Below are 15,594 nucleotides of genomic sequence, written 5' to 3'. Positions count from 1 at the left end.
CCCAACTTTTTTGGAAACAGGGTTGTACATACATTATTGACAGCATACATTTACTACTTCACAATTATTATTTTATACATTTTCATTATGGGAGAAGAATGGAAAGTTGTGCCAAATTGCTAAATTAATTGTAAATTAAATTATTGCAGGCGAAATATATGTTTCTAAGGAAGGACATTACTGACCAGGCAACCACATGGCCAACTTGATGAAAACAGGTGGTTGGAGAATATATATATATTTTTTCTTTATTGATAACAAACACTGGCATGGTAGACATTGTTTCAGTAGGGAAGCATTTCCCAGTAACACAATGATTTAGGGAACGTAAAGAATAGAACCGTGCCAGTACAACTCAGTCCTGTTTTTATCATCTGTATGTCAAATGGCATTGAGGAATATACAGTTCAGTTTACCCCAGTGACAATTCTTTTAAACAAATCTGAAATGTTAACATTAAAACATCTTTGTCTTAGTTTCTGTATAGTAATACTATAAACAATAACAATGTAATAATACTATATTGCCCAGTATTGTACATAAAAAGCACAACGGGAACCATTTAGAAACAGTATGTATCAGCAGAATAGAAGACAATGAGCTATCTGCTTCCCATTGGCCCAGGACATGATCTCAATGTTTCTCTCTTTAAGTGAAGTCTCTCCAGTCACAGTGTAAAATAGAGTATGTTACATTATTCCAATGTTCAGGGACCAGTGGTGAGTCATTGAGTGTAATTCCACACATGCTTTGGGGTGATACTCGCTGCCAGGTGTGTAATACCATGCCGTGTTGTTCTTAAAAATAAGTAAGCCAAATTAAATGCCATAAGTTTATGCTACTGTACTCTAGAAACACCTACAGTTTTTTAGATGTACTGACTAATGGGTTAGTGTAGTTTTTTTTTTTGCAAAACAATATAATTTGCAAGCTTTCTGACCTGTTCTCAATGTAAAGTTTATATAGTATCCTATTGTGTATTTAAGCAACATGGCACAAGGGTGTGTGGTATATGGTCAATACAGCACAACCTCCCAAAGTGCCTTTGATATTATAAACTGTATACTGAAGAAATTAGAACAGTAAAACCTTTTCTGTTTGTCATGCCAGTGGTATGCAACATATTTTCCCACGGTTTTCAGACAATCAGCAGTTCATGTTCGACCCACCTGGTTTTATGATTGTGAATATACAGAGGCATATAAAGTATAATTCTGTGTAAAGAGCACCCGGCATTCAGGGTGTTGCGGATGGAAAGGCGGTGTAACCTCTAATTGCTGGCTCCTCTCCTCTCTCAAGGTGAGCCCATCAGCAGATAGAAGGTCAGTGCTACTATGAGGAGCAGACAGAAGGGGGAGGAGAATGTCTGGTAGGCTGTAGACGGCATGAAGATGTCCTCATACTTATAGATGCTGATCATGTGATCTGAGACTGGTGGAGCATCATTGTCATGGCGCGTGATGGAACCTGGGTGAAGAGGTGGAGCCAGTGAGTGAGAAGAGGAGGCGGAGGTAGAGAGCGAGAGAAGGAGGTAGAGAGTGAGGAAAAGGCCCACCAACCCACCTTGTATAGCAGGCCCCCAGGCGAACAGGTAGTACCAGGACAGGTGCAGGTCCACCAGGGTCTCCTCCCTGGGGACGTAGAGCGGCCGTTTGAAACGGCAGGTCACCCGGTTGTTCTCGAACACCCCCTCTTCGTCCCTGGCGGGGTTCCTCTTGATCTCCTTGGCCCACTGTCCCACGTTGTAGAAGTGATGAATACGTACACGCCCGTTGTCGTCGTGGACACAGCCCATCACGTCATCTCCGCCCTGAAACGGGCGAGAAGGACGAATCAGCGTGATGGCTTGTTTTACAGTCCACCAATCAGACACTCACACACGGACAAACACACGGACACATATGCTGGCACACGTTCCTCCCACAGGTGGTCACTGACCATCTTCTTGTCAGAAGAGAAGCCCACAGCCACCCAGCCATCAGTATCAGCACTCATCTCAAACTCCACGTCCGTCCCGATCCGCCGGTAACTCATGAAATAGTCACATGTCTCTGCATCACACCCTGGTTTCCCATACCTACAACAGACATTAAAGACACGGTCCTGCTTCAGTGACACACTCCCACAACAGGACAGAAAACTGAGAGAGAAGGAACACAGACACACACACACTCACACAGCAATACGACGATCACACATTCTCACAAACATAGACACGTACGCTCATACACACACATACAACAATCACACATTCACTCAGAGACACACACACTCATAGAACAATCACACATTCACACACAGACACGGACACTCATACACACACACACAACAATCACACATTCACAACAGACACACACACTCATACACAAACATACGCACACATACAACAATCACACATTCACACACGTACAACAATCACACATTCACACACAAACACACATATACAACAATCACACATTCACACACATACAACAATCACACATTCACACACAGACACACATATACAACAATCACCCACATACAACAATCACACAATCACAACAGACACGCACACACTCATACACACAACAATCACACACTCATACACACCAACACACACACCATGCGCTGACCTAATGCATCCCTTGGTGACCCCGCAGTCGGTGACTTTGATCCTGGCAAAAGGATCCACAGGAGGGGCAGTAGGGAAGGGATAGCCTGGAACACACACACCATGTTATATATTATATATTATTACACAGGAGGGGCAGTAGGGAAGGGATAGCCTGGAACAGACACACCATGTTATATATTATATATTATTACACAGGAGGGGCAGTAGGGAAGGGATAGCCTGGAACACACACACCCTGTTATATATTATATATTATTACACAGGAGGGGCAGTAGGGAAGGGATAGCCTAGAACAGACACACCATGTTATATATTATATATTATTACACAGGAGTGGCAGTAGGGAAGGGATAGCCTGGAACAGACACACCATGTTATATATTATATATTATTACACACACCATGTTATATATTATATATTATTACACAGGAGGGGCAGTAGGGAAGGGATAGCCTGGAACACACACACCATGTTATATATTATATATTATTACACACACAATGTTATATATTATTACACAGGAGGGGCAGTAGGGAAGGGATAGCCTGGAACAGACACACCATGTTATATATTATATATTATTACACACACCATGTTATATATTATATATTATTACACACACAATGTTATATATTATTACACACACAATGTTATATATTATTACACAGGAGGGGCAGTAGGGAAGGGATAGCCTGGAACAGACACACCATGTTATATATTATATATTATTACACACACATTGTTATATATTATTACACAGGAGGGGCAGTAGGGAAGGGATAGCCTGGAACAGACACACCATGTTATATATTATATATTATTACACACACAATGTTATATATTATTACACACACACACCATGTTATATATTATTACACACACACCATGTTATATATTATTACACATAGGTAACCTACAATGTGTTTGAAATTAATTTAAATGATTTAGAATTGTTTGAAAATATATGGCATAACAGTAAATGTTGCTGGATCAAATCCCAGAGCATTGAAGTTGAATCTGCTAAATGCTGAAACATTTTAATGGGAAATTTGTTTAAAAAATACAGATTTTACATACAGTGGCTTTAGAAAGTATTCATAGCCTTCCAAAAGTTAAAAACATTTTAAAATTGATTAAATTCATTTTTACCATCAATCTACACATAATAACAATAGAAATGTGTGTTAACCTATTTCAAATAAATAACTGAAATATCAAATGTAAATCAATTCAGACCTTTTAACATGACAATCCAAATGATGCTCCAATACATTATGTCCTTTGATCATGTTTGAGATGTCTTTAAATCTTGTTTGGAGTCCACCAGTGGCAAGTTCTATTGACATCTGTCTAGATAAAGTCAAACACTTCACAATGCATATCAGAGCAAAACCAAGTCTCTTGTTCTTATTGGTGTCCTTCAGTTATGGTTTCTTTTCAGCAATTTGACACCAAAGGCCGAATTCATGCAGTCTCCTCCTGACTCTGACACTGCTTTGCAAAGTCTGATAAGGACGTCTTCAGTTGCTACATGTACACATCTACACATCATGTACATCTACCTCAGGAACCTCATTGCTGCTGTTCCTGCATTTTAGTTGCACATTCACCTTCAATTTGCCTTCATGTACATTTAGAATTGTCATTTGCACTTGAATTTGATTGCACATCTGTACATCCCACGTGTAACATACATTATATATAATACATAGTACATTTCTGCCCTCTTCTATTTGCACTTCTGTTTAGCTGCCAAATGCATTTTGTATGTACTGTACTTGTACTGTTCAATAACAATAATGTTGAATCTAATCTAAAACTGTTGAGATTTGTCTGTTACTTGAACTCTGAGAAGCATTTATTTGGGGAGCAATATTAGGTCCAGTTAATAGCTGATTTCTAAGGCTGGTGACTCAAATGAACGAATCCTCTGCAGCAGAGGTAACTCTGGTTCTTCCTTTCCAGTGGTGGTCCTCATGAGAGCCAGTTTCATTATAGCACTTGATGGTTTTTGCGACTGCACCTGAACAAGCTGGAAATTTTCCAGATTGCCAAATCTTCATGTCTTAAAGTAATGATGGACTGTCGTTTCTCTTTTCTTATTTGAGCTGTTCTTGGCATAGTATGGACTGTTACAGTAATGACATAGTAATGGTGGTCTGTATACCAACCATACCTTGTCACAACACAACTGGTTCAAACAGATTAAGGAAAATAATTTCACCAATAACCTTTAACAAGGCACCCTTGTTAAAGTGTATACTCTTGAATGAGTAGATAAGAACAGATCTTTGACTGGTACTGTAGGTACTGAGAATTGGTGATCAACTTAATGTGTCCTCTGCAGCTCCATTTGTAATTGTGATCTATTTACTTCAAAGGAACAGTCCTTGTTCAATGTGGTCTTCCCATTATTTTGTCCACTCCCTGTATGTACATGAAATATTTCACGTTCTTGTTTTCAGTAAATTGCTTTAAAAAGCACCTAAAAATTTGCTTTCCCTTTATAATTATGGGGTATTGTGTATAGTAAATAACACATAGAAAAATAAATACATGCAGTCAGTTACATATTCAGTCTATAACACAACAAAATGTGAAGAGAGTGGAGGTGTCTGAATACTTTCAAAAGGCACTGTGGCCACACACAACATGTGCACATGTTCTATTCAAACTTTCACTGCCTTTAAATCTAGTGACCTTATGATTACTGTTCTGACTGTTACAGTAGGCCTTCTGCCACTTTACACTTTAAAGAAGTCTGAACTATATTTAACGATATATTATTATCGCAGCCCATGGCAACTTTCAGGGAGAGGAATCATCTCAATTTAAAATAGGTACAATTATTTAATTGTACTTAATTGTACTTAAAAAAAACAGAAACAAAAACATCAACAACAACAAATGTGTGCTCACCCGTCACCAGACGTGCCAGTGAGACAAAGAGTGGAGAGCTACGAGGAGCTGGCCAGGGTCCTGATATGTTTGAATAGCTCGGCTGTAAGTGTTGGATATACCTACTTAGTTTTCTCGGTCTATTACCCGAGCATCGTCATATAAATACATAGATCACCAAGTCTATCACGATTTTCTAACAATAAAGATCTACATGCTACCTGTTATAACCTATCCATAAAGAAAAGGCCTAGGCCTATACGTAAACATAGCGACCATGAATGCCACCACAAGAAAAACCCATCGTACAGAAATGACCTATTCTGTAACCCTTCCTCACCGTCATCCGACAGGTATCTAGACTCCAGGAACTCCGAGGCGAAAGTACTATACGAGTCTTTATGGGGCTCCTTATGACCCGGTTCTCCATGATCTCCGTGGCTGGCCCGCAGTGCGCCTTCATCGGTGGGGCTTGGCTCGACCCCCCGCCAACTGCCCTGGACCAGGAGTACTGACAACTGCAGCAGAATGCGCATGAAGATCATGGCCAAAACGGGGGATGAAGGCGGTCTAAACGAGACAGAACTGAGACGGAATCCTCATTGTTAATTGCGTTTGAGCATGTCTTCACCGAGCTTCATCACTGGATATCAATCGCACCACTAAATCGTCTTTTAGTCACTGTTCTATGCTACGTTGTGTCCTAGTAGGCTTTTTACTCCGGATGCAAGCAAAAGAGGGGAGGGGAATACAATGCTGTCAAGCGAATTGGTTAAACCAATCTGGAATTAGCGGGATTTGTAAATGAACCGATCTGTTTTGCCAATACGGTTATTCTTGTGCGAAACGGAAACGTACATAATAATCAAAGTAGCCTAATCGGATGTAATCTTAATAATATCCCAGTTTAAGCAGGAATTAATCCGTTGTTGGTTTCGTCGATTTCCTCTCTTTTTCTATGCCCCCTGCATCCATTGATAAAGCCAATCACTGCAGTGTCCAATAGGAAACAGATACGTGTTCTCATCGGTACAAGTTCCCATTCAGCACTGTTTATAAAATCACATATGGTGTTGTAAAACAATGGGGGATAATTGCGAATGTATTTGCTATTCAATTGATTACTTCTGTAAAAAAAATTTATATTTACGGTTTAAACGAAGTGCTTGAAATGTTTTGAAACACTCCATGAAGTGTTGTAACGCTAGAATTACCCCCCCCCCCCCCCCCCATTTTTTTTAATGTTGTACAGGATAGAAAAAGCGAGAAAAGGATAAAAAGAGAGGTAGGCTAGATTCAAATCCATGCATTTGCCCTGGAGACAACCTGCCCACACAACTGGATCCATTTAGCTCATTTTGGCTTAGTTGATTTCCTTTGCGCTTACGTCTTGTTAAAGCTTTCAAGTATCGTCAAATCCTGTCTAGTGCAGAAATACATTACTGATTTTTTTTTCTCTGATAGTTTGCCATTTTGTGTCTCCTAATGTGGTGTCGCCAAAGGACCACCAAAGGACAAGAAAGTCTTTACCGAAACTTGCTCTTCGCCCCGAAACGTTACATATATCACCATGATCTCTCCTTTGTTCGTCAGTAAATCCGTGCCACACTTGCAGAGGAATAAAAGATGATTACCCACAATCTAAAAACAAAGCTACTGTATGTGCTTAAAGTATAAGACCAATTAATCACAAAATGTTATATTTCTGGTGTTGAAATCCATTCTATGTCCTATATCAATATAAAAACCTTTGCATATTTAAACTACATAACCAACCAATTTTTATGATCACCTGCAATGGAACAGTTGTTATGTCAACAGTTGTTGACATGGCAAATTCATGAACTACACATATTTCTACACTGCGTGCACAATTATTAGGCAAGTGAGTATTCTGATCATTTTATTATTTCTATGCACATTTTCCAACTCATCATCATCATCATTTTCTTCCGCTTATCCGGGGCCGGGTCGCGGGGGCAGCAGTCTAAGCAGAGATGCCCAGACTTCCCTCTCCCTAGACACTTCCTCCAGCTCTTCCGGGGGGATAGCGAGGTGTTCCCAGGCCAGCCGGGAGACATAGTCCCTCCAGCGTGTCCTAGGTCTTCCCGGGGTCTCCTCCCGGTGGGACGGGCCCGGAACACCTTCCAAGGAAGGCGTTCCGGAGGCATCCGAAACAGATGCCCAAGCCACCTCAGCTGACCCCTCTCGATGTGGAGGAGCAGCGGCTCTACTCTGAGCTCCTCCCGGGTGACCGAGCTTCTCACCCTAAGGGATCGCCCAGCCACCCTGTGGAGAAAGCTCATTTCGGCTGCCTGTATCCAGGATCTTGTCCTTTCGGTCATGACCCAAAGCTCATGACCATAGGTGAGAGTAGGAACGTAGATTGACCGATAAATCGAGAGCTTTGCCTTGCGGCTCAGCTTCTTCACCACGACAGACCAATACATCGACCGCATAACTGCAGAAGCTGCACCAATCCGTCTGTCAATCTCCCGATCCATCCTTCCCTCACTTGTGAACAAGACCCCTAGATACTTAAACTCCTCCACTTGAGGCAGGCACTCTCCACCAACCTGAAGTGGGCAAGCCACCCTTTTCCGACTGAGGACCATGGCCTCGGATTTGGAGGCACTGATTCTCATCCCCACCGCTTCACACTCGGCTGCAAACCGTCCCAGTGCATGCTGAAGGTCCTGGTTTGAAGGGGCCAACACGACAACATCATCCACAAAGAGCAGAGACGAAATTGTGTGGTCCCCAAACCTGACACCCTCCGGCCCCTGGCTGCGCCTAGAAATTCTGTCCATAAAAATTACTAACAGAACCAGCGACAAATGCAGCCCTGCCGGAGTCCAACATGCACCGGGAACAAGTCTGACTTACTGCCGGCAATGCGGACCAAGCTCCTGCTTCAGTCGTACAGGGACCTGACAGCCCTTAGTAAAGGACCCAGGACCCCAGCGAGGGACACAGTCGAATGCCTTCTCCAAATCCACAAAACACATGTGGATTGGTTGGGCAAACTCCCATGAACCCTCCAGCACCCCATAGAGGGTAAAGAGCTGGTCCAGCGTTCCACGGTCCGGACGAAAACCACACTGTTCCTCCTGAATCCGAGCTTCTACTATCGGCCGTATTCTCCTCTCCAGTACCCTGGCATAGACTTTCCAACTCCAAACCATATAAACCTGAATGCTAATTGGATTGAATCATTTTCAGGTGATATGTATTTGTTTAATGAGGGAGGGTGTGGCAACAGTGAATAACACCTTATATCAAGGTGTGCATAATTATTAGGCAGCTTCATGACCTCAGGTAAAATGGGCCAAAAATAGGCCTTTCAGACACTCTTGAAACGTTTTGTTGTGAATAGTGACCTGGGGTGCAAAAAATGTATGGATAAGAAAAGATGCACATTAACTGCAAAAGACTTGAGAAGAATTAAACGTGAAGCTACCAGGAAGCCATTATCCTCCAGTGCCACCATACTCCAGAACTGCAACCTACCTGGAGTGTCCAGAAGTACAAGGTGTCAAGTGCTCAGAGACATAGCCAAGGTCAAGAAGGCTGAAAAAAGACCACCACTGAATAAGATTCACATGCTGAAGCGTATAGATTGGGCAAAGAAATACCTGAAGACAGATGTTTCAAAGGTTTTATGGACAGATTAAATGAAAGTGACTCTTCAGGACCAGATGGATGGGCCTGTGACCATCATTAATAGACACAGGGCACCAAAAGATGCCCGAATAATGACCTGGCCCCCTTCCTTATGTGACTTAAATCCTATTGAGAACTTGTGGACCCTTCTCCAACGTGAGATTTACAGTTAGGGAAGACAATACACCTCTTTGAACAGCATTTGGGAGGTTGTGGTTGTTGCTTCAGCGAAAGTTGATCATGAACAGATCAAGAAACTAACAGACTGCATGGATGGAAGGCTCATGGCAGTTATAGAACATTTTCATCTTGTGTTACATATTTGTTTCACTAACTTTAAAAATTGAGAATAAACAAGTGAGAAATTATTTTTTGTAATTTAGTTGCCTAATAATTGTGCACGTTTATGCACTTACCAAAAGGATTATTAGAAACACCTGTTCAATTTCTCATTAATGCAATTATCTAATCAATCAATCACATGGCAGTTGCTTCAATGCATCTAGGGGTGTGGTCCTGGTCAAGACAATCTCCTGAACTCCAAACTGAATGTCAGAATGGGAAAGAAAGGTGATTTAAGCAATTTTGAGCGTGGCATGGTTGTTGGTTTCAGACGGGCCGGTCTGAGTATTTCACAATCTGCTCAGTTACTGGGACAACCATTTCTAGGGTTTACAAAGAATGGTGTGAAAAGGGAAAAACATCCAGTATGCGGCAGCCCTGTGGGCGAAAATGCCTTGTTGATGCTAGAGGTCAGAGGAGAATGGGCCGACTGATTCAAGCTGATAGAAGAGCAACTTTGACTGAAATAACCACTCGTTACAACCGAGGTATGCAGCAAAGCATTTGTGAAGCCACAACACGCACAACCTTGAGGTGGATGGGCTACAACAGCAGAGGACCCCACCGGGTACCACTCATCTCCACTACAAATAGGAAAAAGAGGCTACAATTTGCACGAGCTCACCAAAATTGGACAGTTGAAGACTGGAAGAATGTTGCCTGGTCTGATGAGTCTCGATTTCTGTTGAGACATTCAGATGGTAGAGTCAGAATTTGGCGTAAACAGAATGAGAACATGGATCCATCATGCCTTGTTACCACTGTGCAGGCTGGTGGTGGTGGTGTAATGGTGTGGGGGATGTTTTCTTGGCACACTAGGCCCCTTAGTGCCAATTGGCCATCGTTTAAATGCCACGGCCTACCTGAGCATTGTTTCTGACCATGTCCATCCCTTTATGACTACCATGTACCCATCCTCTGATGGCTACTTCCAGCAGGATAATGCACCATGTCACAAAGCTCGAATCATTTCAAATTGGTTTCTTGAACATGACAATGAGTTCACTGTACTGAAATGGCCCCCACAGTCACCAGATCTCAACCCAATAGAGCATCTTTGGGATGTGGTGGAACGGGAGCTTTGTGCCCTGGATGTGAATCCCACAAATCTCCATCAACTGCAAGATGCTATCCTATAAATATGGGCCAACATTTCTAAAGAATGCTTTCAGCACCTTGTTGAATCAATGCCATGTAGAATTAAGGCAGTTCTGAAGGCGAAAGGGGGTCAAACACAGTATTAGCATGATGTTCCTAATAATCCTTTAGGTGAGTGTATATTCCCCTGAGATAGATCAAAACTCAAAACCTTTTCCTTTGTTAAACATTCAGGTTTGAGGTTCAATGATATTTTGGATTGACTGAGAGCATTGTGTTTGTTCAACAATAAAATAAATCTTGAGGAATACGATTTGCCTAATAATTGTGCACGCAGTGTACATACATATTTCTACTCTTATAACGAAATTGAGAACCTAACCTTGAATTGTAAATATAATTAATTCTTACTCCCTGATGGGGTTTGCAAAGATTAATGGTCACCTTTACTTTTCATGCAATTAAAATCTCACAACAAAACCTTTCTGAGGGTTTGCCATGTGACCATAAACCACTCCACTCATTACAGGTATGGACAAATACATGTTATGAAATGTTAAATGTTCATGTATTATTTTCAATACAGGGGTAATTTGTGTAATGTTCCCCACACAGAATGTCCCTATTGTCCTTAGTCAGACACAGCGTCCAATATTGATTGCAGTTCCAGCTTTGGCAATAATATGATACAGATCCTCTCCCTTGGCCTTGACTGACTGGAAGACACAGAGGAGCTTGTTGTTTTCGTTTAGAGACTGAAGAGACCAATTGCTGTAGTTATGAAAGTGAAATATATTCCCATTCTTGCTTGATATAGGATTTCAGCTGCAGTTCGGCATCTCCTTTGTAGTATTTTGCGTTTCATAATGAGTCAAATGTTTTCAATGGGTGACAGGTCAGTACTGCAGGCAGGTTAGTTTAGCACCCAGATTCTTTTAAGATGGAGCCATGCTGTTATAATACGTGCAGAATGTGGTTTGGCTTTGCCTGCCTGAAATAAGCAAAACCAATATATATTGTTCAGCATTAATGGTGCTTTCCCAGATGTGCAAGTTTACCCATGCCATGTGCACTAATGCACCCCCATAGCATCACGGATGGCGGCCTTTTAACTATGTGCTGATAGCATGCTGGATGGTCCCTCTCCTCTTAAGTCCGGAGGACATGGCGTCCATGATTCCGGAAAATCATCTCAAATTTTGATTTGTCAGACCACAGGACAGTTTTCCATTTCGCCTCAGTACATCTAAAATGAGCTTGGGCCCAGAGAAGGCGGTGGTGGTTCTGTTCATGTCTGGTTTCTTCTTTGCATGGTCGAGTTTTAACTTACATTTGTGGATGCAGCGACTTACTGTGTTCACAGACAATGGTTTTTGGAAGTGATCCTGAGCCCATGCAGGGATGTCAATTACAGAATTGTATCTGTGTGCAGTGCTTTCTGAGCGACCGAAGATCACGGCCATCCAATATTGGTTTTCGACCTTATCCCTAGAATACAGAGATTTCTCTGGATTCTCTGAATCTTTTAATCATATTATGTACCGTGAATGATCAGATCTCCACACTCCTTGCAATTTTTCTTTGACAAATGTTATTCTTAAATTGTTGCACTATTTGTGTTTCACAGAGTGATTTTTCCCAACCATTCTTATTTCTGACAGACCCATAATCTCTGAAATTATTTTTTTATAATAATCATGTTACTGACTTGTTGCCAAATGACCTAATTATTTGTGTGATATTCCACCAGGTTCAGTTTTTTACATTACACAACTTCCCCAGTCTTTTGTTGCCCCTGTCCCAACATTTTTGAATCGTGTTGCCGGCATCAAATTCAAATTGGGGATATATTTTTCAAGAAAGAATGACATTTCATTGATATGTTGTCTTTGAACTATTTTCTATGGAATATAGGGTTTAAATTAGTTGCACATCATAGCATTCTGTTTTTATTTACATTTTACAAAGCGTCTTAACTTTTTTGGAAAATAAGTTGTATATTAAATGTGTAGAGCCAATCAACTTATACCCAAAACTTCTTCATGAAGCTGGCTGAGAGAATGCAACAATCTAAAATGTGATTTGATTTGTCTAACACCTAATTGCTTACTAAGTGATTCCATATGTGTTATGTCTTCATTATTATTCTACAATGTGGATTATTTTAAAAAGAAAGAAATTCCCTTGAAGGAGAATGTGTGTCCAATTGGGTATTGTAGGGTTCTTAAAGTAATTTAATAAAAATATAATCAAATAAAGAATCATCTTTAACAATTACTATTTACCAACCGTGTGGTTTGAATCTTGAATGCTGATAATCAAATAGCTGTGGTATTTAAGACTCTATACTAGGGGTATCACATCACTTTTTACTGCTTTAATTGTGTTGATAACTGGTTTATAAAAGCAGTAATGTATCTCAGGGTTTTGTGATATATTTCAACTATATACCATGGCTAAGTGTTGTGTCCACACACTCAGCGATGTGTCTTGCCTAGGCTCATAGCAACGGTATATTGGTCATATACCCCACCACCTGGTGCCTTTTTGCTTAAATACAAAGGCCATTAAACATTATGGGATAAGAGCAGGGAGTATATTATTTACATCTGTGGTTCCCAACCAGGGGTACTAGGACCACTCCGGGTACCTGGCCTATCCACAGGGGGTACTTGAGAAAACTCATGAGACAATTAGGGCTTACTAATAAAAGGAACATTAGGGGGTACTTCAGGGGAATTCAGTGAATGGTATAGTTTATGAAAAAGGATGGGATTTACTGATTCACTTTGACGTTCATGAGCAAAAGATTGGTTACACGACACCATTTAAATGTGATACTGTGAGGCAGTGGGAGAACTGAACCAGTTATTAGAATAAGGTCTTTCTTTCTCTCCACGGTCTGTACATGCTCTATATCCACTGAGGTTAAAGGAATTGCACCAGTCCTTCCACTTAAAAAGTGTTCTTGGAAGTTTGAGGTCTGAATATGTATTTGAGTTTTGCTAAGCATGTGTTACCTGATTGTATGATAACAGCTCATCACACTAGGGCACACACATTCACAAACTAACACACACATCCACTTACACGCACACAAACACACACACACACACACACACACACACACACTCACACACACAGGTCATTGTCTCTTCATTGGATGTGCTTTTTCCTGTCTCTAGATGGCAGCATAAGCTCTCTTATGAATAGCTAACTGAATACGTTTACTGCTGAAGAGGTGTTTTGCATCCTCTGGTCATTTGCATCCTCTGGTCAATCTTGAACAACAATTTGGCCTCAAAAAGAGAAATATACTTTTCTAATCTCCACCCAGCATGGCCAGAAGAGGACTGGACATGACCTGGATCGTGGGTCCTCTTCAGGCTTCTTACTAGGTTCCTGCATTTTCTAGGGATTTTTCACTGTGCCTTGGGGCAGTGGTTGATATAAAATATGTTTTATGAAATACATTTTATTGATTGATAGGATAGGTACAATGTTTTAAAATCTTACTTACATTTTTTGTTGTTGTTGACATTAAAATGATTCTCACGCCATGTTAATTGTATTTTTTTTTTTATCACTTCCTGCTCTTTCTGTAAGTTAGTTGCTGGGGCCAAATGCCAGGCATCCTGAACTACCAGTTGGTGGTGCTGGTGCACCACAGACAGAAGAACAGCTTCAAACTGTCTCATTCTCTCCTGCTGCAAACACCACCATGTGTGTGTGTGTGTGTCTGTGTGTGTGTGTTTGTTCTTCCTGCACTGTTGACCTTTCACCCCTCTTCTCTCTGTCTGCTCTCTGTAATCACCCTGATCAATTGCTCTGCTCGCTCCCGATCCTCCCAATTATTCTCAGTTTATCCACCTATTATTCCCTCTTGTGCCAGGGTCCTTTTTCTCTCCCTCTCTCCTTCCGTTTCTCTCCGTCTCTCCCTCTTTCACCCTTCTTTCTCGCTTTCTCCTAATTACCACTCAACATGGGGAGCAGTGCATGGTGGGTAATGAGGGACTCTGGGCATACCTGTCTTATCTTAATAACCTCAAATGCCCATTCATTATCGCATTACCACCCTATACACACAAGCACGCACGCGCACAGACACACACACACGCACACGCACACACACACACACACACACACGCACACACACGCACACACACGCACACACAGGGAGAGAGGTAGAAAGAGGAGAAAGGGAGAGATGGAAAAGAGAGAGAGCGAGGATAGAGGGAATCTGTTAAATGTCAGCAGTGTGTCTCTTGGGTCTGAAAGACGAGTGAGTGACAGGAGAACAACGGCCGCCGGCCCCATTCAGAAACACTGCCACTGTGTGTGTGTCTGCAACCCCCCCCCCCCCCCCCCCACACACACACACACACACACAGTAAACCGTAGATGTTGTGAGGGATCAGCAGTGATGTAGATGGCTTAGTCAGAGCTGTCAGTCAATACTGGTCTGCAGGGAATACTGGCCTATTGAACACAGACAGACTACTCAAATCTGCTCCCTCTCTCTCGCTCTCCCCATCCTCCTCTTCTTTACTCTCCTCCTTCACTTTTCCTCACCCTCTCCGATTCTCTCTTCCCCGTTTCTCTTTCGTTCTTCTTCTCACCCTCACCGTCTCCTCTGCGCATCTCTCCTCTCTCATCTCCTCTTACCCTTTTGTCTCTCCTGCTTGTTTCTTATTCCAGTGGCTCAGCAAGTCAGAGCATGATTCCGCTGACAACGCCACTTGTAGGTTTGATCTCTGTTTTGGCCTGGAAGTCGACTTATATTAAATTAAAGTTCCTGCCAAATGATCCCTGGATTAGAATTTATCTGTCAGAAGTCTCTTGACGACTTCCCATTGCCATTTAAGTCGTTACTGTGATTCATTTATGACAATTTCTAGATGATTTCTAAACATGTTTTTGTTAGCTCGTATGGACGGTTAGAGACATTAGATCTGGATCCAACTGTGAGATAGTAATC

The 15,594-nt window shown here is 41.7% G+C and overlaps 1 protein-coding gene across 1 annotated transcript; it reads right to left on the bottom strand.

The window, feature by feature from the left end:
- Positions 1-232: 232 nt before the first annotated feature.
- On the bottom strand, positions 233-6,485 carry LOC105018903 (DOMON domain-containing protein FRRS1L). Its single transcript, XM_010884703.3, has 5 exons — positions 5,854-6,485; positions 2,613-2,697; positions 1,939-2,077; positions 1,564-1,810; positions 233-1,467 (listed from the first exon to the last, which is right to left on the bottom strand). The coding sequence occupies exons 1-5, from the start codon at positions 6,056-6,058 to the stop codon at positions 1,295-1,297; spliced, it is 849 nt and encodes a 282-aa protein (XP_010883005.1). The 5' UTR covers positions 6,059-6,485; the 3' UTR covers positions 233-1,294.
- Between the last annotated feature and the right edge of the window lie 9,109 nt (positions 6,486-15,594).

Source organism: Esox lucius, chromosome 20, assembly GCF_011004845.1.
Source record: "Esox lucius isolate fEsoLuc1 chromosome 20, fEsoLuc1.pri, whole genome shotgun sequence".
In the NCBI taxonomy this organism is placed as follows: domain Eukaryota; kingdom Metazoa; phylum Chordata; class Actinopteri; order Esociformes; family Esocidae; genus Esox; species Esox lucius.
This window is presented reverse-complemented; position numbering and strand designations above follow the sequence as displayed.